This window comes from Sorex fumeus, unplaced genomic scaffold, assembly GCF_029834395.1.
Source record: "Sorex fumeus unplaced genomic scaffold, SorFum_2.1 ptg000050l, whole genome shotgun sequence".
Classification (NCBI taxonomy): domain Eukaryota; kingdom Metazoa; phylum Chordata; class Mammalia; order Eulipotyphla; family Soricidae; genus Sorex; species Sorex fumeus.
In genome coordinates this window covers 9,562,263-9,588,946 of record NW_026606107.1, presented here as the reverse complement: position 1 = coordinate 9,588,946, position 26,684 = coordinate 9,562,263, and the positions used below count along the sequence as shown (strand labels likewise).

The window sequence follows — 26,684 nt, the reverse complement described above, 5'->3', positions numbered from 1 at the left end:
CCCTCAGCACTGGAGGGAATCTTTCAGCTAAGAACCAATCCTCCCAGCCTTAGTTTCACTTTTCTTGTGCATTAGTCTCTTATTAGTCTCTTATTATGTTTTTTTATATTAATCTCAAATATGTGCAAATATTCTCTGTCTGTCCCTCTCCCTCTAACTTATTTCACTCAGCATGGTACTTGCTCTCCATGTCCATCCATGTTTAAGTGAGTTTCATAACTTCATTTTTCTCTTTGCCAATATATCATATTTTTAAAACTGCTAATTTTCAAAATATTTACATGTTTCCCTCTTCTCAAAGGATTTTTGCTCTTCTTGTCTTCCTCATTTTACATAATAAAAGCTTCCCTTTTTACCTAATTTTAAATGCTTTCTAAGAATTTATTGTTTTATTGAATTCCAAGATTGTTTTTCCAATCAGCAAATCAAGACATACTGAACATACTATTCTCTTATATCACTGTACATATTGTTCTCATAATCACCACTATTTTTTTCTCTAACAGCAGTATTTTTCACTTAATTTGCAAATTTGTAGGAAATATATTGGATGGTCACTCTTACCAAGAAATGTTCCATACTGTTGTCAACTGTCACAGTCCTCCCGTTGTTCATCGATTTGCTCGAGTGGGCCCAGTAACATTGTGAGACTTGTTACTGTGTTTGGCATATCAAATACTTCATGGGTAGCTTGACAGGCTTTGCCTTGCGGGCAAGATACTCTCGTTAGCTTGCCGGACTCTCGGAGTGGGGTGGAGGAATCGAACTGGGGTCGGCCTTGTTGGCTGCTTGCAAGGCAAAGGCGCTACACGCTGTGCTATTGCTCCAGCCCGTTGTCAACTATTGTTAAAAATAAATATGATTCTAACACAGTAGGAATTGTGGAAATTTTTATATTTATAAGAAATCCATTGTAAATTTATAAAAAAGTCTAATTATACCAAATGACAGTTTTCATTTTAGCTTCAAGTTAATGTTCTTGCCTTTGAGCCTGTCATGGTCCCAAATGTGCCATATGTTTTAGCCCCACTAAACCTGCTGTTTTCTAAATATGTTGCAGATGTTCATAAGTTCTCAGATATTTTATTATGCAGAATACTGTTTGAAATTCCAAGCATTTCACACATTTTCAGTTTAACCTAGTAATATTTATTCTGAACATAAAGGAAGGAAAATTGCGGTATTTCCTAACCATGTCTTGGAATGTTTTTTGATAAAGATATACTTTGATTCTTAAAGGATAATATTTATTATTCAATTGTGTATGAAATTATCTTTGCTGATAGAGAACCAGGATTATGGTAGGATTTCCCATGAGGGTTTTCAGTAAGAAAAGCTAGGGTATACTTAACAATAGCAGTAGTTAATGATGTATTTTTTCATAGTACTCTACTGGTTGAAAAGTATAAATTCATATAAATAGGACTGTATTGAAATATTTATACAATGTTATTTTCTGTATTTTTTTCTTTTTTTATTAGTGAAACATCATGAGGTACAGTTATAGGCTTACAAATTTTGTGCTTGGGTTTCAGTTATACAATGATCAAGTGCCCATCCCTCCACCAGTGCCCTTCATCCATCACCACGGGTCCCAGCATCCCCTCCCACCCCTCATCCCCCCCCCCCACCGTCCCATCCTGCCTCTGTGGCAGGGTATTCCCCCTTGTTCTCTCTCTCTTCTTTTGGGTACTGTGTTTTGCAAGAGAGGCTTTGAGTGGCAATCATGTTTGGTCTATCGACTACTTTTAGCATGCTTCTCCCACCCTGGGAGGGTCCTCACAACACCCTTCATTTGGTACTCTCTTCTCTGAGCTTCCTTTTCACCTAGAGCGTGTGGCTGGCCTTCGATTCATGGAGCAAAATTCCTGGTACTAATCTCAGCCATTCCTGGGTGTTAATCTCCCTTTTTGTTGCTTTATGTTCCCCAGATGAATGCAATCTTTCTGTGTCTATCCTGCTCTTTCAGACTCATTTCGCTTAACATGATACTTTCCATGTAGTACCACTTGTACTGACTTATCTCTTAAGTATGGTTTAGTTATAAAGTTCTTTAAAAAATTGTGATATCTATCATTTTCAGATATGCAGGGTGACTGGTGACCTATATAACATAAACAGCAACACACATTTGAAGTAAAAATAATTACTTCTTTATCACCATTAGATCCTATCGATCATTCCTTTATTGAGCTATCTCCTCCTTTGACTTCTATGATAGTAAATTTTCCTTGTTTACTTTTATTTTTAAGACACATTGATGATCTGCTATCTTTATGCTTGGACCGCAAATATACTAATTCATCTAACTTGTTCCTTTGCTTTCTTAATTCTGCACAATGTACTTGGGAAGTCTCATCCATCCTCATACTGTTAATTGACACATGTCTCTGATGTCTGTGATGAATCTCTCAGCTCTTCTACATGTGTTCAGATTCATAGCCTTTATGTTCAGCCATCTATTAAGTTGATTTCAAATCCAGTTTTACTCTTAACTTTAATTATTTTTATCCATCCCCTTCTTTTTTGAATCCCCTCACCCACCTTGATTCCAGCTCAAGTCTGTTTAACTTTTTCATTATCTATCAATTAGAGTGAACCAGAAACATATTGTTCATCTTTCAATGTATACTTACTCTGTTCACAATTCTATCAGTCATCAAATCCTACCAATTCTATTTATGTGTGTTGTTTTCTCTCCTTAATATGTTATTTTTTCTGATCCATCCCTATTTTTTTGTTGTTGTTTTTGCTGGCCTTTGCTTTGTCTCATTGTTTCACAAAAGGTAAAGGTAAAGGTAAAGGCCCTCCCGTTGATCGTCGATTTGCTCGATCGGGCCCAGTAACGTCTCCATTGGAGACTTTGTTGTTACTGTGTCTGGCATATCGAATGCTCTCGGTAGCTTGCCAGGCTCTCTGTGAGGGGCGGAGGAATCGAACTCGGGTCGGCCATGTTGGCCGCGTGTAAGGCGAACGCCCTACCCGCTGTGCTATCGCTCCAGCCACTCTAAGACTTTCCTCATGAAGTCATACTTCTAAAATTCAGTTCTTTTTATAGAATTGCTTAAAATCCCACAAAAACTTGGTATTAATATTTATGATTATATACTTTATTTTCTAACTTTCTCTCTGGTCTTTGATTCTATCATTCTTTAATTTCCCCAAACATTTTAAGCTTTTTCATCCAGCTGTATTCAAACCACTGTATATGATTTTTCATATCTTTAATTTTTTCATTTATTGAATGAATTAAGTTTCTTCACACATTTGTATATTTCTTTGTTGATATGATTTTTACCCAAACTGTTTCAGCTCGCAGCGTCCTATGGGGGAAAGGCAAAGTCGCTGTCATTGTGAGCAAAGTACTTAATATGATGAAGTGTGTGATAGTGTTAATAAAATTTTTAAAGTGATTTTTTCTCGCACCTAAGGGATTTTAGAAGTATAGTACATATACAAAATGGAATACTCTGCATCCATAAGAAAAGATGAAATTGTGAAGTTGGATGCAAAGTGTGTGCAGCAGGAGGATATAATGTCAAGCAAAATAAGCCAAATGAATGACAAATAGTGGATAATCCCCATATATATATATATATATCACTGTAGCATTGTCCTCCCTTTGTTCATTGATTTGCTCGAGCAGGCACCAGTAACGTCTCCATTGTGAGACTTGTTGTTACTATTTTGGACAAATCGAATATGCCTTGGGGAGCTTGCCAGGCTCTCCCATGCTGACTGGATACTCTCAGTAGCTTACTGGGCTCTCCGAGAGGGACGGAGGAATCAAACCCAGGTTGGCCGCATGTAAGGCAAATGCCCTACCTGCAGTGCTATTGTTCCAGCCTATACATACATACATTATATATGTGTGTTTGTTTGTGTGCGTTTATATATATACACATATGTGTATATATATGTACACACACCCACATGGCAGAGCCTGACAAGCCCCCCGTGGCATATTCGATATGCCAAAAACAGTAATAATAAAAGGTCTCATTCCCCTGACTCTGAAAGAGCCTCAAATATGGAAGCGTTGGGAAAGACGAGTAAGGAGTGGCTGCTAAAATCTCAGGGCTGGGATGAATGGAGACGTTACTCGCACCCGCATAAGTAGATTGATGAACAATGGGATGACAGTGATATATATATAAGTATATATATATACAGATATAAAAGGACAAAATTTACAATATTGAATGATAATGAACCCATGGGTTCACTCTTGAGCTTTAGTATAAATGATTTGGAGGGAAATTCATGGGGATACAGTTTTGGGGAGGTGGAGTCAGAGCAGTACTGTACAGCATGTAAGGCATTTGCCTTGCTCATGGCCAGATTAGGCTCCATGTGTGGCACCACTTTCCCCCAAGTTCCCCAGTTATCCCTGAGTATAGAGACATAAGTAAGGTATGAGTACTGCCATATGAGTGCTTAAAACATCTGTAGTACCACTGTACCACCGTCCTCCCGTTCATTGATTTGCTCGAGCGGGCCCAGTAACATCTCCGTTGTGAGACTTGTTGTTATTGTCTTTGGCATATTAGATACGTTACAGGGATCTTGCCAGGCTTTTCCGTGTGGCAGAGTACTCTCGGTATTTTTCTGGACTCTCTGAGCAGGGCAGAGGAATCGAACCTAGGTCTGCCGCGTGCAAGGCAAACACCCTACCCGCTATGCTATCACTCAAGCCCATGGTATAGTGGTGAGTCTAAAACACCAAAGAAAAGGAAAAATAGAATATTGGGAAACGATCTTGGGAACTTTTGTGAGTAAGGTGTGTTAACTGTGTACATCAAAACCATTAACACTTACATTAATGTAAAATAAAATAAAATGTTTTAATTTTGCTCATCTTTGCAACTACTTTATCAGATGTAATATCTTTCGGCCCTTTTTCAGAATGCTTTCTTAGGCTGAAGCAATAGTACAGTCGTAGGGCGTTTGCCTGGCATGCGGCCTGCCCAGCCGACCAGGTTCAATTTCTCCTCTCCTCTTGGAGAGTCTGGCAAGCTACCGAGAGTATATTGCCCGCTCGGCAAAGCCTGGCAAGCTACCCATGACATATTTGATATACCAAGCACAGTAACAACAAGTCTCAAAGTGAAGATGTTACTGGTCCCACTGGAGCAAATCGATTAACAATGGGAGAACAGTGCTATAGTGCTGCAATAGTGTCTTGGGACCTCACCAGGCTGTACCCAAGATTTGCTTATTGCTCTATTCTCAGGGATCATTCCTGACAATGCTTTGTTGAATCTGTGATCAAACAGTGGTCGGTTACTTGTACAGTTAACACCTTAACCCCGATATCATCTCTCAGATCACTTGTAATGTAATATTTAATACAAATGTTGGATCAGTTTTCTAATGTTTCATTTTGACATCTGAGCATTTTTAGAAATTAATTGGATTGTATTGTTAAATTATAATTAGACACACCTAGAGTTGTTAACGACAACCTGAGTTATATCTGTCACAGCATGTAACCTTTGAATTTTCAAATTCCCCCAAAGAATTTAAATTAATATGATACAGATCTAAAAATTAAGTAGTTCTCTTTATTCTTTCCGGATACAGCAAGTTTAAGTTTGCTTGAAGTATTTGTATGTATGTTTTCCCCACACTATTAATAAATATGTATACAGTACTATATACATATAGCATTTTTTTCACTCTGGAATTCTGAAAAGTCCCTTTTCAATCAGCTCTTTGCATAATACTCCCTGCATACATTTTTAAGATTAATGTTTCAATGCAACTTTTCACTTAAGTCTATTGCTTTAGAATTGAGCAATATTTTTTTTAAAATACTCTTTGAGGATTGTATATATAAAACTTTTAGAAATTACAATTTTGTTGATTCTTATCAGGATTATAGTTACCAGGAAAATAGACTTCTTGTATTTTGGTACCTCAGTATCAGAAGATACGTAATGCAAAATTCATTTTCCAATTTCAGTACTATTTATGAACCTCTGTCACAATAAAACAGGTAGTATTTAATTTATCATGCAGATCCTGTTAGGTTTTTGTGTATTTTAGTTGGTCTTAATCCACACAAATTGATGTCTTTGAGTTTACCATACCAACAGTAAATTACGTAATCTCAACATAGGTTTTCCCTACTAAACAGCACTAGATCATTCCTATGGTTGTATGCCAATTGGTGCCAAGGAACATGGAAATGCCATTAATTTTGATGTGAAAAGGCTGCCTAGTCTATATGTCTGCATGGTACAAAATTGTTCTGAATAACTAAAAGCGAGAATGAACATGATAAGTGTATCAAATGAATAAAGAGTAATTTCTGGGTGCCTGACAATGATACTTTGCAGTCCTTTAATAATGCACTGCCTCTTTAAGAATTCCCTGAGAAACAAATGCTGAATTCTTTTTAGGTTTTTGCCTTTCCTTCATCACAGTACTTTCTTTTGAGCTTCTTTGATTAGTTGAAGCAAGAATTAATTGTAGTTATTTCATTAAATCCAACTAACTTATGTGAACTTTCCAATAGTGGAAGATACTCTTCTTCATAAGTTTTGTCAAAGTACATTCCTTAAAGTTTGTTAATCATTTTAATCCTCTCTCAAAATTAATATTGATATGTTTAATGCCATGTCTTAGTTTTAACTATATTTGATTTATTTTGCAAACGTGTAATAATATAAACTTTAGGTCTACTGTAATTTCAGAATAGATGGTATGAAATACATAGATCAAATTTTTCAATGAAGGCTTATATATATTTATAATTTTGATTTTACTTAGAGTTTATTAGTTCTTGGCACTATGTAGCAAAGCTTGATATAATTGAAATTTGTCATTTCACATTTAGATAATTTTACATCACAAATGTTTGTTACTTATACTTTACTTATACTAATACTTATACTATACTATAGTATCAATCTTATACTATAGATTGATAATATTTTCATTATATGAATTTTTCACTTTTCTATGTTTAGATACCTTTCATGATTATATGAATATATTAAGTAAATATTTTGTTGATTTTAAAAAAGTGTTTCTTCCATAAAATTTTCTTTCTAATTGCAGGTGGCTTGCATGCAATTTATAAATGCCCTTGTCACATCTCCTTATGAACTTGATTTTCGAATACATTTAAGGAATGAATTCCTCCGTTCAGGATTAAAAGTGATGTTACCAGTAAGTTGAGTGTATATGCTTGTTGTCCTGTCAAAGTTTAACTTTTCTCTCACACTTTGTTTTTGCTAGTAAAGGAGTTATATTTAGAGAAAGGTAGAGGTAGATGTAGGAGAAACAGACAGGCATATTCAAGTTGTTTGAGAGTAAACAATGTGTTTATCCAGGGGAATATTCTAAGATATCACTTCTAAGGTTGAGGTCTCTAAGTTTGAGAGTGCTCCATAATGAAATTTATATATCTCTGGTTGAGATCTAGGTTAACCCCAGTGAGAGACTTTGCCAACATTTTTCTGTTTTCAGAAAATGAGCTTGCAGCAGGGAAAATAAATATACTTTGCTCTTTTGTTTTGTAAAGCATCAAACATTTGTAACCATTTTAGTTGCATTGATATCGCACAACTGATATTTCAGAATGCAACTAATGGTATATACCTAAGTGATTTTGTAATCTTCCTTATTTTGAAATTTTTATCTTAATTTTAAATATTAATAACCAAGGTATCACTACATTTTTCAGTTTTAACTTTATTATTTTTGTTTTCTTATATATGATTTAATTTGTATTCAGCATAAATATTCAAATATTTTTACATAAATATATTCCTGTTCTATTACTTAAGAATGGCGTTCTTTCTTCTTTTTTTTATTTTATTGAATCACCATGAGATAGTTACAAGCTTTCATGTTTAGGTTACAATCACACAATGATCAAACACCCATCCATCCACCAGTGCACATTCCTCACCACCAATATTCCCCGGTATACCCCCCCTTTCCCACCCTCTACCTGCCTCCATGGCAGACATGATTCCCCATAATCTCTCTCTACTTTTGAGCATTATGGTTTGCAATACAGACACTGAGAGGTTATCATGTTTGGTCCTTTATCCACTTTCTGCACATGAATGCCATTCTTTCTTGAGATATTCAAAAGTAAGTGTGAGAATAGAAAGCAAAAGACAGAAAAAAGTTATCAATGAGAATGTGCTTTAACCAAAAATATTTGAATATTATTTAAATAAAATATAATTAGGGCTATTGAAACTTATTTTTAAAGCTGTGTGATTGGAATAGAAATATCTACATAATTTCCACTTTGATTTATTCTTTAATTCGTGATATTAAAAAAGAAGGAAGTAGTTATAAAAAGTCTAAATGCAAGTAAACTTTTTCTTCTGAATATTGAATTTTTTATTTGATAATTATTTACTAGTAGTAGACATTAATTTATATATTCTACATTATAGACAATTTGTTAAATTGTCTATAATGCCATATAAATAATGCCAAATGTTAAATATTTTCTGTTAGTAAATATTCTATATTAGAGTTTTATTAAATTTTAATTTTATTATATGTGAATATATTTTTTTCAAACTTGCAATTTTGAAGTTTCACATGTATATAACATTTGCATGCATATTTATTTTGTAGGCCTAGGACCTCATTAATATGTAATATTTAAAAGAGGCACTTTCCCCATATTCTTTTGTCTAAAGTACTACATATGTTTATATATAATTTAATATGTAATCAAAGTAGAGAGAGAATTAAGTAGAAATCATCTGCCTCATAGGCATCAGGAGCGGTGGGAAGATATGCACTGATGAAGAGATGGGTAATTTAATAATTTAATATAGAAATATTATCTTGTAACTAAAAGTTAAACTGAACCTATAATCTCTTATTATCTTTGGAAATATTTTACTCTTACAGTTTGATTCTATGGTTAATAGAGTCCTGATTCTTGGTTAATAGAGTCCTGATTCTAATAAAGAATTAGGATTTATCATTTTTTTTAGTTTTTCAGTCATATTGTGTTCAAGGTAAAAAGTGAGCACCTATGAGAGAAAATAAATTTTGATAAGAGGATAAGAAAAAGTTCGTATTAGAAAATATGTAAAAGATTGTTTTGCAAAATTATCAGCTCAAATGTATCTGTCTTCTGCTCTTTTCTGAATGGTATTAATAAATTAATTTGTTATTATCAAATGTAAATGTTAGGTAATTTTGTATTCTAATACATTTCTTCAAAAAACTAAATCTAAAGCACGTTATTATAAAGAGAATACTAAGTGTTAATGTATTGATTGGTTATATGTCTATATGAAATTATTTAGAAACTTTTAAGTAGTTTCACATGCACTTAGGTGACTTTTCATGCAGTATTATATACATGAATGTTTTGCAATTAACATCTAGAAATTTCATTAATTTGTGTGTCGCAATGAGACCTTACACATACATTTTAAATTATTTTATGTAATAAAAATAGAAATAAGAACTGCATCCAATTTTGTTTTATCTGCATAATTTAAAGAATGTCATGCTTGCATTTCCTTAAAAATTCAAGCTTTGCTCGGAACATCCTAATTCCTTTCATTATCCTTAGGCGTCTGCAGTTCTGATTATTTTTGGGGGGTTTGAAGCCACAGCTTTAATGGACAATTTTTTTTTTTACTTTTTCTTTAAATTTATTTATTGAATCACCGTGAGAAAAGTTACAAAGCTTTCAGGTTTAAGTCTAGATCATACAATGATCAAACACCCATCTCTTCATCAGTGCATATTTTTCACCACCAAGAACCCCAATATACCCCTCTTCCCACCGCTCCTGATGCCTCTGAGGCAGATGATTTCTACTTAACTCTCTCTCTACTTTGATTACATTCATTATTTCGAGAAAAGATGCACCGTTATTATTTGGAATTTCCCCCCAACAGTCAGAAATGCTGAAAAGGCATTGTGAAATAATTTGTTTTCTATTGCTGGTTATGAAGACCATATCATTTTGGATTTCTTATATTTTACTAATTAAGTCTGGAGGGATTTCTGCCAAAAGCTGGATAATTACGAGATTGGTTTGAGTGCCTCTGGGCCATGGCCAGTGCCTGTGCTGGAGAGCCGCTTGCGGGGGGCAACTTGTGGCCTCTGTAGGGCGTGAAGGACTTGCTAGTTCCACCCTTCTCACCCCCCATCCCATGAGGCTGCAGTTGCCCTGTCACAGCCGGTTCATACCTGGCTGTCCAATAAGCTCTGAGGCAGCAGGCACCTTGCTGCTGGTGGGGGGTGGGGGTGGGTGGAAGAGACAGACACCCTTTCCCTCCTGGGGGTCGGGGGCACATGGCACTGTACTTTAACGCATAGTTGATTCACATTTCTGGTGCAAGCTGCTGGGTTCTGAATTAGGTGCGTGTGCCTCTAGGGCCATGACTGTGCCGAAGAGCCAGTTGTGGAGGGCAACTTGTGGTCTCGGTAGGGCGTGAAGGACCAATGGACACATTTTAAAAGATAATACAACAGTCTCTAGTGGGACATGTTTGAAAAAATTTTGTTTATGCCATAATTTTGAAATTCATCTGTAATTTATAATGTATGTGCTCATAATACATTACAACAATAAATCCTTGATATTCAAAGATTATCAACTTGATAATCTTTGAATATCAAAGATTTATCAAAGAGTATCAACTTGATACTGAAGTTGGGATTTTGTGGTTAAATTAAGCAAAAATTAAAGGTCAAGAGGAGCCTAGAACTGTAACTTGGTAAAATTTTTTGAAGTCTTTTTGTAGTAAAATCATTAAATATAACTGAAAATCATTTTTTATGTAACTATTCATGCCATAATTGGGGATACTGTGTTTGGATATGTTGTTGAATATGTTCATAATGCTGTTAATCTTTTTTTTGTTTTTACTATTTTATTTATTGGACACTTATTATAATTGCATGAAGTATTTTGCATTCTTTGATCATTCAGTTTAATGCAAAAGATAACTACGTTTAATGGAAATGCACTTCCCACTGTATTATCACTCTGGGCCAGTGATCATTATTTTTCTTAATGTGAATTATCAAAATTTGGGATTTAGACAGAAAATACTTTGAGTGCTATACAGTTCTTTTTTGTTAAATGGAAAAGTATGTTGCATTTGTTTTATTTCAGGAAACTAAGTGCATGGTTAGTATTTGAAATTGTTTCTGTGTATGTTAATGAATAATAGTGTTCCATCTTTTGTTAAGTATTATGTTGTCAAACTATTTCTTTTGTGTAAAATTCTATTTCTATATATAACAGGATCTAAAAGACAAAGAAAATGATGAACTTGATATTCAGTTGAAAGTATTTGACGAGGACAAAGAGGATGACCTAAATGAATTATCCCACCGTCTCAATGACATTCGAGCAGAAATGGAATATCCTTTTGTTGAACCACAGAGATCATTATTTTATGAATATGTGGATGATTGGGGGGCATTATTAGAGTTCTTTTCTGCAAGACCTGTTTATGTCCGCATACTTATATCCATATAGCAAAAACTCACTATGATCTTGTTCCTTGGACTTCATTTTGAAAAATTGTCAAAATACAGTGATGATTTGTGCAGTCTATGCTGAAATTAGCACAATACCTTGCTTTGGATAGGTACATTGTGCTCAGTTGTTTGAATTGACATAGGACTAAGGCCATATTCCTTCCATATAAATTTTTTGTTGGAAAAAGTTCATGAATTTCTAAGTTGGTTATCTATTTTTTATTTTTTATTTTTTTGTATGAGTACTGCTATTTATTCAGCCACTGATAAGCTGATTGAATTGGGCATGAACTCCACCTTAATTTTTTAAAATTTTATTTATTTGTTTTCTTTTTATATTTATTTATTGAATCACTGTGGGAAAGGTTACTAAGCTTTCAGGTTTAAGTCTCGGTCATACAATGATCAAACACCTTTCCCTTCACCAGTACTCATTTTTCACCACCAAGTACCCCAGTATACCCCCCTCCCACCCCTCCAAATGCCTGTGAGGCAGATGATTTCTACTTAACTCTTCTTTACATTGATTACATTTATTATTTCGACAAAAGATGCATCATTATTGTTTAGAATTTCCCCCCAAACAATCAAATTGCTGAAAAGGCATTGTGAAATATTTTGTTTTCTATAGCTGGTTATAAGAATCATATAATGTCACGTGGCCACAATTTGGATTTCTGCAAAGAGTCAGATAATTATGAGATTATTTTCTGTGTGTCTGGTGTTATGGCCGTGCCGGAGAGCCGCTTGTGGGGGGTAACGCGTGACCTCGGTAGGGCGTGAAGGATGTGCCGGTACCGCCCCCCTTCCCATGAGACTGCAGTTGCCCCGTCACGGCCGGCTCATACCTGGCTTTCCTATAAGCTCTGAGGCGGTGGCCACCTTGCTGCCATGGGGGAAAAAGACGGAAGGGACCAATACCCTTTCCCTCCTGGGGAGGCATGGCACTGTAGTTTAATGCATAGTCCATTCACTTTTCTTCTACAAGCTGCCGGTCTCTGGACTAAGTCCTTTTGCCTTTGGAGTCAAGGCCATGCCAGAGAGCTGCTTGTGGGGGGCAACTCATGACCTTGGTAGCACGTGAAGGATGTGCCTGTTCCACCCCACTTCCTATGAGACTGCAGTTGCCCCTTCACTGCAGATTCATACCTGGCTTTCCAATAAGCTCTGAGGTCGCGGCCACCTTGCTTCCTGGGGGTGAGGGGGGGGGTGGGCGGGGAAGGCGGACGGGAGCAACACCCTTAACACCCTTTTCCTCCCGGGGAGGCATGGTGCCGTAATTTAATGCATGGTCCATGGTTATCTATATTTTAAAGCTCTTGAGGTACTTTCATTGTATCTATCTTATTTATCAAAATGTCTATATCCCTATGAACTTCTGGGCAGAATACAATTTTTCATCTTTCCTTTTAATTTTATCACAATGTGTTTGTGTTATAATCTTTGAATGAACCTATATGCAGTGAATAACAGTTTTTGATTATTATCAGAAATTATTTTATAATATATACATCACCATTTGTACTAATCTATTATGTTATATCTAATATTAATTTTATATGAATTAAAATCTTGATTTCTTGTATTGTATAGAATTTTCTTTAACCAAACTTGGATTGAAAGTTATTTTTAGATCTATTCTGTAACCATTCAAGGGAACTTATGAGATACTTATGAGATCTAGCAGTTTTATTTGGAGTTTAAGAAGTAATGCATCATATGCATAAGTGTACTTCTGAGACAGTGTTGACATTTTATGTTATTTTTAGAATCTCAGATTATGTTGCTGTGTTTTCATTCTTTTACATTGATTTTTCTCTAAGTCCTCACTTTTTATTATAAAAGTGAATACAATCTTTGAAATTTATTCACTAATTTACTGAAAGAATTTAGGCTTTTACCTCTCTATTTATACTTATGCAACTTCAACTTCCATGTTCTTTTATATGTTTTTAAAATATAAGTGAGTATAGGAGAATTCAAATAAATTCAGATTTCATTATTATCTTATGTATATAAGGGATTTTAATTTTTATCAGTTCATAAAACTTGTAATTACCTTGTCTCCAGGTGGCAGTGAAGATAGTGCAAGGCTAGGGCCTGGAGTGACAGCACAGCAGATAGGGTGTTTGCCGTGCATACGGTCAACCCGGGTTCGATTCCCAGCATCCCGTATGGTCCCCCGGTCACCGCCAGGAGTAATTTTTGAGTGTAGAGCCAGGAGTGAGAATTGCTGGCTGTGACCCAAAAAGCAATAAATAAATAAATAAAAGTAGAGTTGTAGATTATATGAGTTAATGTAATTCCTTCATTACAATCATAATAAGATGAAGAAAAATCTTTTTCATTGATGACATTGTTGTTCCAGCGGTACAAACTTTAATCTAGAATTCAAAATATTGTTTATAACCGTTTAAGGTTTTGATGGTCTTACAACAGTGCCTAAATTCATTTCTTTCACTAATGTGAAAGAAAGACTAATGTGCTTCCCTAGATTAAATTTCTTTATGTAAATGTAAAACTACTTCTGTATGAAGTTGATGATTTAAAAATTGTAATGAATGAAAATTCAGTATTTTTAGAAATAAAACTACTCCCATTATGTATGCAACTTTCATCAATAATCTTTAATTTTTCCTTGACTTACTTTCCACTGATATTAATGAAGTGTACCACCTTCTGTATAATATGTTGAAGGACACTGCTGCTGAGAATTACCTATTATCTATTCTACAACATTTTTTGCTCATAAGGAATGATTATTACATTAGGTAAGCAAAAGTTCTGAGAGTGATTCTTATGTAATTTTATTCATATATTATGTGAAATTTGATAGTTAATTGTGCCTTAGACAATACATACAAGAGAAACAGATTTAGAGATATAGATTATTTTGACAGAAATAGATACTTTTTTAAAAATGCATTCATTTAATATTAAATAGTTAAAAATAATAGAAAAACATGCCTTTTTTTTGCAAACCACAGCACCCAAAAGGAGAGAGAAAACAAAAGGGAATGCCCTGCCAAAGGGGTGGGGTGGGATGAGGTGGTGGGGGGCGGGAGGGAGACTGGGAGCACTGGAGGTGGAGAATGGGCACTGGTGGGGAGATGGGTACTCAATCATTGTATAACTGAAACCCAAGCACAACAACTTGTAAGTCTACAACTGTACCTCATGGTGTTTCACTAATAAAAATTAAAAAAAAATGATACACTTCAGTAATAGAACTTCTAATAGAAAAGAAAACAGCACATTTTACTGACCCTGTGAATATTTTTTGCTAAGCCTTGAAAGCACAGAGTAGGCTCTCTAAAGTCTATGATAGAATTTTTAGGTGCTCACACACTTTAATAAGATTTACTGTTACAAGTTTTAGTGATTAAGTCTATGTATTATCAATACTACTGCCACTACTACTATTAAGCCTTTGTATTATTACTACAAAGAATTACTACTTTGAAAAAAATAATACTGAGAAAGGTTTGTGAGTGACTGAAATTATGCATTAGAGATCATCATTAAACTGATTTAGAGACTTTTAGCTGTTCTTCATATTCTAGTGTTCATTAAATTCTGACAACCTATGTTTTCTGGTTTCTCAATACTTTTAATAAAATGGAAAATTCCTGTGGTGTCAAGTATAAAAATGACATTTATTAAACCATATAGAAAACTATTTTGTTTTAATCTAGTAAAATGACTTAAAACCATCATGATATTACAGAAGTATAGAAAACTTTTTAAAGTATTAAAACATATGCTGTAGTTTAAAAAAATAGAAACCTGAATGTTGTGGCCAACGAGATTTTACAGTGAGTAACTTGCAAACATCCAACATGTGTTTGATCCTCAGCACCAACATATAGTGCCCCCAGCCAACCAACAGTGATCCGGGAGCTCAGCGCCAGGAATTAGCACTGGCATAGCCTGGTATCACCTACAGACAAATACAATATATAAATAAATAAAGAAGTAACAAACAATTTAAAAACTGAACTGCTTTTACTATGTTTACTATATTTTAATAGTAAAGGGCACATTGGCTACAGTCAGTCATTTACTTGGGAAAATCATGTGTGTAAAATTATCTGCTTCTGAGTAAACTGGAGTGGGAAGTTCTTTTAAATGACATCATTTTTATTCTGAAAATATCAGCGTAATGTGGACATATAACAAGCATTTTCAGTCTACTGATAACTTTGCCTTAAGTGTGAATGACAATATCTTTTTTAGCTAAGGAATAATTGATTAGAAAGTATAATTCAATCTTACCTACCTTTAACTTTTTGATAAGTTGAAAAAGCTTCTGATATGTAATGGTAATATATTTTTGAGACTACTTTCATAATAAAGAGAAAAAAGAGATATTAGTTCATTTGCCTTCATTTCTGATTTTTAGAAATTTGGCAAGTTACTAATTTTATGGATATTGATGTTATAATTTGCTACAGTAGTATTTTTCTGATCTGTACCTGTTGACTTTATTAGCCATATATTTAATACAAAAGTGTTTTTTAAATGTCTTGAAATTTCCATCTGGTCCTTCTAAAGACCATAATTACCTTTTTCGATTACAGAATTAGGGTATGTTCAAAACCGTTGATGCTTTTAACATATTGAGGCCATGATAGTGCATATTAATTAGGCATATTAATTGTATACTAGGGCTATTGCCATGCATATTAATTGTGTATGGTTTTTAAATATATTAAATATATGTTATAAGAGGATATTTAAAATAATCTGTAAATAAATAGCTTAGTATTATTTTATAAGATGTGTATATCATGGATAAAAGCATAGTATACTCAAAGATATTGCCTGCCACCTTATTTACTGAAATGAATTCTTTGTGGATGCCTTTAGCTTTCTATATCTGTACGATGTATATAGAAGTAACTGGTTATTGTTTTGTATTTACTATAGATACAATAACTTCATTTGATAGATAAGTTAGGTAAGTGTCTTTTGAGCACAAATTGAATCCCTGAAAGGTAGAATATCAAGTTACTAAATTTTGCCATTGACTCTCTCATAGTGGATTTTATTTTATAATGTCAAGATTATCTCCAAATTTAGGCATATTTCTCATAATGAGGGTATAGTGTTTAAAATAATTATTTTCTAAAATAATAATGCTGCTAGTGCTAGGAAAATGCTTAATTAGTTTTTCGTGATGATTACTTTTTTAAAAATATATTTGTATATGTAGAAATGTATTAATGAATGACTTTTCTCATTTTAGGCCACAGTATTATAAAGTAATTGAAGAATGTGTTTCTCAGATAGTGCTGCACTGCAGTGGTATGGATCCAGATTTCAAGTATCGTCAAAGACTAGACATAGATTTTACTCATCTCATAGGTATGTGATACTAAGTCCTTTCCCATTTTATTGTACTTCACTGTATTTTGTAAATGAGGCACTTCTACATCAAAATATTTTTAACAAACTTGATTTTATTTGTGAATACTTGATCACTATCATCATTAAGTTTATCAGGAGCACTCTGCCTGTGTAATTGGAAATTCTCTCCTAATTTGCAAACTTAAACATTATTTCAGATTAGAATCAATGCCTCCACCAAAATACATGTTATTTTATATTTATACTACAAATAATTCGACAAATTCTTTGATTCAGTTTGTACTCATGTCTTAGAAGTCTTCTAATACGTGTAATATAGGCTCTAAATAATAAATTGTAGCTATAGGATTTTTTTGCTGCTTTTGTCAGTTTTTTTTTTCCACACCCTTGATGCTCAGGGATTTCTTCTGTCTCTTCTTTCTCTCTGCTCCTGGACCACTCATTAGGGGACCATTTGTTCTGCCAGGGTTTGAACCATTTTAGCCATGTGCAAGGCAATCATCCTAATCACTGTACTGTCAGCTCACAGCTAATTTTAAGAATTTAGCTGATAAATGGAACCTAGTATGTTCTCAGGTAGTTTTTTTTTTCTTTATTGTTTTTAGGAAAGAAAAAATAATTTCCACCTTGAACACTTTGTACATGGGTTTTCTCTGATTAATTTTCCTCTCCTGAAAAGGTCCATGCAAGACTCATTGGCATGTCTATTTTTCCAGTGTGATTTTGTGTGTCTGAGTGTACCCTATTTGCAAAAGGAATCTTGCCCAGGATTGCCTCATACCTTTCACCCTGAATTTTTGGGATAGGCTTAGGCTACATGTAACCCAAACTTGATGTAAACAATTAAGAAATGGATCTTAGCCATTTTGGTGATTTTTTTTCAAGAGAAATGTTCTGTTTTTATCAATTAACTTATACAAAAATGAATGTGTATTTGGGTAATTCTTGGGTAGTCAAAATTTCCAAGAACCGACATATGAGTTTAGGTGAGGCTTAGTGAAATAGCTTATTTCAGTACAATTTTTCTGGTTTTTGGACTGCCCATTGTGGTGCTCAGGGCTTACTTCTGGCTCTGTACTTACAGTTCTTGCCTAGTGGTGCTGATAGGACCATATGGGGTACCACATGAGTTGGCTGCCTGATTGTCAGTTGCCTTACCTGCAGTATAATCTATTTGATCATCATTTCAGTAAATTATAATATATTTTAATTCAAACAATATAGAGCAATTTATATTGTCATAGATGTGGAGCTCAGAAAGAATTGGAGGTAATCCTATTTTTGTATTACATTACTAAGGACATTACCTTGTATCATATCATCCTGGACCAATTTCTCTATTTTTCTGATGCAGTTTCTCCAAAATGATGTAAAACTTCTCTTTTGAATTATACTATATTATATAAAGTTATAGTTAGGTATTTTTATTCATGTCTAATGAAAATCACCTTTGATAAGATGAACTCAGTTGCCTCCTCTTTAAGGGAAACAACTATTAAAAAATTCGAATTATTCTCTACTTTGTTGGGAGTCCCACAGTATTATAAAAATATTAAGTTCTTGTTTTTTATCTTACATTATTATTATATTATTTAAAAACCAATCTTCATGTATTCTGGGCAATCTAACATATATTTATATGGAGATAAAATAATGCACCAATATAATTTTTGTGCCCCATACACCTCACCAGCATAACATACTTTCTGTTAGTAACTTTTCATCTATGTATGATGTATGTTTTTATGTGTGATGTATGTATGATGTATGTATGTATGCATATATATATGTTTTTAATGATATATTATGAAAAATTATCTAAATTGGACTTCAAAACATAACTCAAGGTCAACATAATATTCCATTATTTTAGGGAATAATGTAATTATGTTCACCAATATTTTTATATATATCTAAGTTGCTTTCAAGTCCTCACAACCTTGTGTATAATATCTTAATGTTTCCAAGAAGTGCTTGGCTCTGGGATCAGTTGCAGTGCTGTAGCACTGTAGCACTGTCCTCCTGTTCATCTATTTGTTCAAGTGGGCACAGGTAACGTCTCTATTGTGAGACTTGTTGTTACTGTTTTTGACATATCGAATATGCCACAGGTTGCATGCCAGGCTCTGCCGGGCGGGCGGGATACTCTCAGCAGCTTGCCGGGCTCTCCAAGATAGATGGAGGAATCGAACCCTGGTTGGCCGTGTGCAAGGCAAATGCCCTCTCTACTGTGCTATCGCTCCAGTCCACTTGCAGTGCTATTGAACCAAAATAGCCCACTGGTTCAATCTTATGGTGAGGGCTGTGGTGCCTAGTGCCACTAAGCCAACCATAGTGGCCTTGGAATCCCATTCGGCCACCCCTTATGTTGCTCAGTCCCCACTTCAGCTGCACTGAATGATACTGATGAGGTCATGTGGTGCCAGGTATTTAATTCAGGTTTGTTTCTGAGTTCTCTAATTCCCCACTGTTTTCCTTAAGATCAATTCTTGTAAGAGGGGTCGAACTTTGAAAGGCCAAATGTTTTCTGAAATTTTTTGACAATTTACCTTGTCTCAAACATTGATGTGATTGCTAGGATTGCACACCTTTTTTGACTAAATTGGATAACTTGGATATATTGGATAAATTGGATAAATTGTATAAATTGGATATATTGGATAAATTGGATAAATATTGGATATATATTGGATAAATATAAATGGGATATATATTGGATAAATATAAAATATATATTGGATAAATATAAATTGGATAAATATTGGATATATATTGGATATATTGGATAAATTGGATAAATTGGATATATTGAGTGATAGCACAGTGGGTAGGGTGTTTGCCTTGCACGTGGCTGACCAGGCCAACCCAAGTTCGATTTCTCTGCTCCTCTCAGGAAACCAACAAGCTACTGAGAGTATCATGCCTGCACGGTAAAGCCTGGCAAGCTACCCGTGATGTATTAGATATGCCAAACAGAGTAACAACAAGTCTCACAATGTTACTGGGCCCACTGGAGCAAATCAATGAACAACGGGAGGACAGTGACAGTAGAGAGTTTTTTTGTGACTTAAAATATTGATATTGGCTTATGATTTATTCTGGATCATAATTGTCACACACGTTAAACTTCTACATTTGACTCTCATTCATCATTCAGTTCATAAATTTTTGTATGCTCTTGTTCAGATACTTAAGGATGTGACCTGTTAATTTAGTGTCATTGAGTGGGGAGAGATGGATGGGTTAATTAATAAGTGATTATTCAACATCAGAAAACTATTATGACTTCAGCATCACATCATCATTCCTGTGATTATGACCAAAACATTTTCTATGACTAGAAAATAAATTTTCTAAATAACTTATTAATATTTGATGTTATGATTTATTATTTTAAAAATTGTATTTTTTTCCAAAACTTATTTTTTGGCACTGTGATGTCTACAATAGAGTTTCAGATTTTTAGTGTCCATTACTAATCCTAAAACTAATGCCAGCTTACCTCCACCAATCTTCTCATGTTTTGTTCTACCCACCACAATCTGTCTTTATAACAGACATATTTTTAAGTTTAATTATTCTGGTTGAGGTCCAGTGCTTATAATATTTATAGTTCTCTGTTTTAAATAAATGAATATATCACATTACACTTCATTAATGTCCAAGGCCCTTGACTGTTGTCTCTGTTAACCCTGTTCACCACTTAAAATATTATTCATTTATATATATATGTATGTATATGGTTTTGTACCTTAAATATTTATATTACTAAATTAGTATAGAAAAGTGGGCAGGAGCAATAGCACAGCAGTAGGGCGTTTGCCTTGCACGCAGCCAACATGGCCGACCCGAGTTCAATTTCTTTGCCCCTTTCGGAGAGCCCTGCAAGCTACTGAAAGTATCTCACCCGCATGGCAAAGCCTGGCAAGCTACCCGTGACGTATTCGATATGCCAAACACAGTAATAAGTCTCGTAATGGAGATGTCACTGGGCCCGCTTGAGCAAATCGATGAATAACGGGAGGACCCTGACAGTGACAGTATAGAAAAGTAAAAATGTATTGTCTGATATTTGGGAGATAATGCAGATAAATTTCTCTTTCATAGAATTTTATGTAAAACTGATAGCTTGTGTAATAAATTATGAGGTGTACATCAAGTTATGCTTTGAATATGAACAGTTATCTTCTACTTCTATTTTAAACAGATTCTTTTGTGAACAAGGCAAAAGTTGAAGAAAGTGAACAAAAAGCAATGGAATTTTCCAAGAAGGTAAGGCTTATAAATTAGTAGCCATGGTTGTTAAGTAATTGAGTGAAAATGTGTAAACATCCCTTGTTTTTTTATGTTTCCATTTTATAATATTTCAGAATTCTATATCCAGATATAAATGCAGAATACTTTCAGCTTTTCTAATAAATTCAAGGTATTGCTATTCCTTGCTTGCCACCTTTTAGCCTATTATAGAAAAACCACATTAGAGATGTACAAATAAACTTATAAATAAAATTAAATTGCTGGAAGGATATAGGTAGAAGCTATCAAGCAAAATTTACATTTTCCATTCCTATAGTTCTTACTGATAATATTTCTCCATGGAGCACTTTTAGATATTTACTATTAGATGTACAGTCTTAAAGAAAAGCATTTCTATTGATAGAAGCATAATGATACAGTATTTTCTGTATCTGTTTCCTTAAACTTACTTACTCTGAATTTTATAATTGTCATTTTTTAAATATTGCTACTATTCCAGGTAGACATGGCAGGATTTGAGGTTCTCTATGCCTTTTGTAAGTGGTAACTTTATGAGCATTTTTTATTTTATTGAGGTGTAAAATTTTCTTTTCCATCTTACCTGAAAGTATGATTCAGTTGTAACTATAATCTACTAAAAACACTTTTTCTTATAGACTTTATGAAGCTTTTTAATAGTATTAAGTTTTTTTGGTGACAGGTAGAAGAACTGAAATAAAAGTCTAAAAGCTCTCCAGTGTTTAGCCTCTGACAAGAAGATAGTATTTATGTACATCTGTCTCTTTCAAGTTATGATTTATCTTGGAGATAAGATGATCACCTTTGTTATCATTCAAGAAATTACAGAGTGTTATTGAAGTTACTTTAGGGTGTCTGAAGAAATAGTTTTTCTCTCTTAGTTACTAGAATAGATTTTAAAAGTTGGAGCATAAAGTGTTTGTGAGAAGCTGTCAATTTTTGGAGTGAAAGAAATTGTTCACTTTTTGAATAATAGACCTTTATATTTATCACATAAACTTTTTGTAGGTAGCACACTTTTCCTATGAAAATTCTAGATTTTCCATTAATGTTTTAATGTTACTATGCTTAGACCGAACAATATCGGAACATTTTTGGTGATCCAACTGGAAAGTATATTTTCTAAGTAGCAATTATGTTAAATAGCTAATGAAATATTTAAGAAATTAGATTTCTGTGCAAGGCAAATGCCCTACCTCTGTGCTATCGCTCCAGCGATATACCAAACACAGTAACAAGTCTCATAATGGAGACGTTACTGGGCCTGCTCGAGAAAATCCATGAACAACTGTAGGACAAAGCTACAGTGCTACCAAAGATTTCTGTGTTTAACAAATTTTATTATTTCCAATATTTAGAATGAAAATATATATGATGTACCAGTGATTTTCTTTCTCTTGTTATTCTGAGTTATTTTAACGGGTTGTCAAAAATGGTTTTTAAGAAAGTGCTAGAATAAGTAACAGTAGTTATAAGGTCTGATCTCAGCTTTCTAATTAGCTGTGATTTTAAGTAAGCTGCACAAGTCTTGGATCTTAGTTTATTCATCATTAAATGAGAGGATAAATTTAGTGTCTTTATAAGAAGTCTTCTAGTTTATGTACCTCTTTACATTTACAGTATATGTCTTTGTATATTAAGTTAATTTTAAATATCAGTCAAGAATAATATATCCCTTCTTCAAATAGACACCATGGTTTACGAAGCATATTTGTGAAGCTAACTGTTAGAGTTAACTTGGGAATATTAGTTTCAGGGAATTTGTAACATATATGATAGTGCATTTAAATACGCTTATATTGAGGCACTTCCAACTTCTCAGTGAAGAAGAGAGTAAGACTGACTAAAGGATCTTGGGAAGGTTTGACATTTAAAGAGTTTACAGAAGACTTGGAACAATCTCCATGGAAAACCTCTAAATAATTTAGTGAAATAGAGTAAAAGAATTATGTAGTATTTCAGTCAACTATTAATATAATTTACTTGTCCACATTTCTTCAGACTTATATATGAATGATACATTCAAATATCTGAAGGTCAAATCTAGGATTATGAATATTAATAGTGTACCTACTTAATTTTTCTCCCACAAATTCTAAAGACAATTCTAGGTGGTAAGATATAGTACTTTTGGAAACAAGTAATATATAGAATGCTAAATCTTGATGTGATGTTGGCAATAAAGAACAAATGAAATGTTCTATAGCCAGTCACAAGCATTTTTCACACAAATTGTGCTTTTTGCTTGCTAATGTTCTGACTAAGTCCTCGGCAAAATGCAGAAAATGCATATTCATTATTTAAAAGGTCTCTATAGGATAGTACTTTGTCATTCCAGTCTATCATTTTTCCTTCTTGTAATATCTGATACATGGGTTTTGACTAACCATCTGAAGGAGAATGTCATTACAACATTCTACCATAGGAGTTCATGGAGCAACATTTTTCAATGATAGTCAATGAAAATTATAATAAACACATTTTAATTTGATTAATATGCATAATTTGAGAATTCTAGAAGTTTAACATACATAATTTGAAAGCTCTCAAAGGTCCTACTGATTTTTAAATCAAATTCATTGTAAGCGGTCTTTTCACAGAATTTTAATTTAGGCTTTAGAGGAAAATTCTAAAATTCTTCTCTTTTCAAGATTAAATATGGTTAAGGAATTAACTTGCTTAAATACTGATGGTTAGGTTTTATTTTCGAATTTAGTCAGCTGAAATTTAATGTGTCAATGTTAGTTAATTAGTTATATCTCATTGATTTTTTTCAATAATAATACAACAAAACTATTGATCATATGTGAAAGGAATCTTTTCATTCTTGAACTTAAATTTTATTTTTTCTATTTTTCAAAAAGGAAATGAGTTTAATTTGGTTAGATGTACATTTTCTCTTTACTTCCATTTTTTGAGTGACTTGGGAATTCAGTGCACCAAGCACACTCCACTTATTTAATTAATCTTTAATGTTTAAAGCCTCCTTTAAACTATAATTAAGTATACTTAAGGTGTTAATCATTGCAGTTTGATGAAGAATTCACAGCTCGACAGGAAGCTCAAGCAGAACTTCAAAAGAGAGAAGAAAAAATCAAAGAGCTGGAAACAGAAATCAACCAACTTCGAACCCAGGTAATGAAACAAGAATATGTGTCACATTAGCAATGTAGTTGAAGATAGAAAATTTCCTCCTAAGATATAAGGAGAATGTTAATGACAGTGGGTTTTGGGGCAGTTTTTCTTCGTCAAAATAATTCTTAAGTTTTTTTTTTTCCTGAGGCAGTTAAAACAGTTTTGTTTTTGAATAAAAATGAGAGTTTTGGCTACACAAACTTTTCTGGGTATTTTTTTTTGCTTTGGGGGTCACCCCAGCAATGCACAAGGGTAACCCCTGGCTCTGCACTCAGCAATTACTCCTGGCAATGCCCAGTGGGATACTGGAAATCAAGCCTGGTTCAGCCAAATGCCCTACCCTCTATTCTATTGCTTGAGCCCAATCCTGGTTATTTTTGATGCACAGTAAATGCTATACGCATGAAATTTTTCTTGAGTTAAATTTTTTTCTCATAATTTGTAAAACTAATGTTTCTGATTTTTTTCTTGAAAATCATTTGGAAATGCTCATTTATTTTAAAATTTGACATTTTCATTTATCTTTAAATCTTGAACACCCAAATTTTTTAAAAAAAATTTATGTAGGAGTACTACTATTTATTCAGCCATTGATTAGCTGATTGAATTGTGCATGAACTCCACCTTACTTTTTTTTCATTTTTTATCCTGGCAAGCTACCGAGAGTATTGGATATGCCAGACACAGTAACAACAAAGTCTCCAATGGAGACGTTACTGGGCCCGCTCGAGCAAATCGACGATCAACGGGAGGGCCTTTACCTTTACCTTTTATAATTTTATTTATTGAATCACTGTGACAGCAGTTACAAAGCGTTCGGGTCTAAGTCTTGGTCATACAATGAAATACCCTTACCTTCACCAGTGCCCATTCTCCACCCCCAACAACCCCAGTATACCCCCATCCCAAACCCTTCCCCAACCTGTGGGGCAGATGATTTACACATTAATCTCTCTCTACTTTGATCACATTCAATATTTTCACACCAGACTTATTATTATTTGAGATTTTACCCCAACACTCAGATCTGTTGAAAAGGCAACAGTAGACAATTTGTTTTCTATTGCTGGTTATGAATAACATGATGTCGCGTGGATGCAGTAGTGGCTGCGCGATTTTGAAATTCCAAAATTTTAACACTTAAATCTGGAGGGATTTCTGCCAAAACCTGCTGAGTTCCAAGATTTGCTCCTTAGTCTCTGGGATCATGGCCGTTAAGCAGCTTGATCAGGAACCAGAAAGGCCATTCGTGGGCAATGACTTGGGGTGGGGAGGACAGGACCAGCTCCATCCCCATTCCGTGAGGCCCAAATGTCTCATCACTGCGGGCCCAAACCTGACTATCCAATGGCCTCTGAGAGATGACTGCCACCGATCCGGCAGGGAGAAGCAGGCGGAGGGAGAACACCTTTTACCCCCCTGGGGTGGCCCGGCAACAGTAACCTACTGCGTGGTCCAGATGCATTTCTGCCAAAAGCCACTGGATTTTGAGATTTGTTTCTGAGTCTCTGGGATCATGGCCATTAAGCAGCTTGATTAGGAACCAGAGAGGCTGTTTGTGGGCAATGACTTGGGGTCTTGTTGGGACGGGGAGGACAGGACTGACTCAACCCCCATCCTATGAGGCCCAACAAGTTTCGCCACTGCAGGCCCAAGCTTGACTGTCCAATGGCCTCTGGAGGATGGTGGCCACCGAGCCACCAAGGGGGAGCAGGCGGAGGGACAGTACCCTTTCCCCCCTTGGTTGACCTGGTGACAGTAAGCTACTGTGGGGTCCAGACACATTTCTGCCAAAAGCCACTGGGTTTCGAGATTTTTTTCTGATTCTCTGGGATCATGGCTGTTAAGCAGCTTGATCAGGAATCAGAGAGGCCATTTATGGGTGATGACTTTGGATCTCGTTGGGGTGGGGAGGACAGGACTGGCTCTATCCCCATCACTTTAGAACCAAAATGTCTCATCACTGTGGGCCCAAACCTTGATTGTCCAATGGCCTCTGAAGGATGACGGCCACCGAGCCGCCAGGGTGAAGCAGGCGGAGGGACAACACCCTTTCCCCCTGGGGTGGCCCAGCAGCAGTAACCGACTCCGTGGTCTGGACGCATTTCTCCCAAAAGCTGCTGGGTTTCAAGATTTGTTTCCGAGCCTCTGGGATCATGGCCATTAAGCAGCTTGATCAGGAGCTAAAGAGGCCGTTCAGGGGTGATGACTTGGGGTCTCGTTGGGGAGGGGAGGACAGGACCGGCTCCACCCCCCATCCCATGAGTCCCTGTGTATCTTGTAACTGCAGTCCCAAACCTGACTGTCCAATGGCCTCTGGAGGATGGCGGCCACCGGGCCCCCAGGGGGAACAGGCCAAGCCACAAAACCTATTCCCACCTGGGTTGGCCCAGCACCAGTAACCTACT

At 34.9% G+C, this 26,684-nt stretch overlaps 1 protein-coding gene across 4 annotated transcripts in view; it reads left to right on the top strand.

Moving 5' to 3' along the window:
* The window catches only part of DIAPH2 (diaphanous related formin 2), a 760,781-nt gene that overhangs the window by 263,826 nt on the left and 470,271 nt on the right, over positions 1 to 26,684 (top strand). For all 4 annotated transcript variants that reach the window (XM_056124107.1, XM_056124108.1, XM_056124106.1 and 1 more), the window contains 6 exons: positions 7,066 to 7,176; positions 11,258 to 11,376; positions 14,151 to 14,267; positions 16,745 to 16,863; positions 21,074 to 21,138; positions 24,172 to 24,276. In XM_056124107.1, the coding sequence (XP_055980082.1) occupies positions 7,066 to 7,176; positions 11,258 to 11,376; positions 14,151 to 14,267; positions 16,745 to 16,863; positions 21,074 to 21,138; positions 24,172 to 24,276 (636 nt within the window). The remainder of the gene's footprint in view (positions 1 to 7,065; positions 7,177 to 11,257; positions 11,377 to 14,150; positions 14,268 to 16,744; positions 16,864 to 21,073; positions 21,139 to 24,171; positions 24,277 to 26,684) is intronic.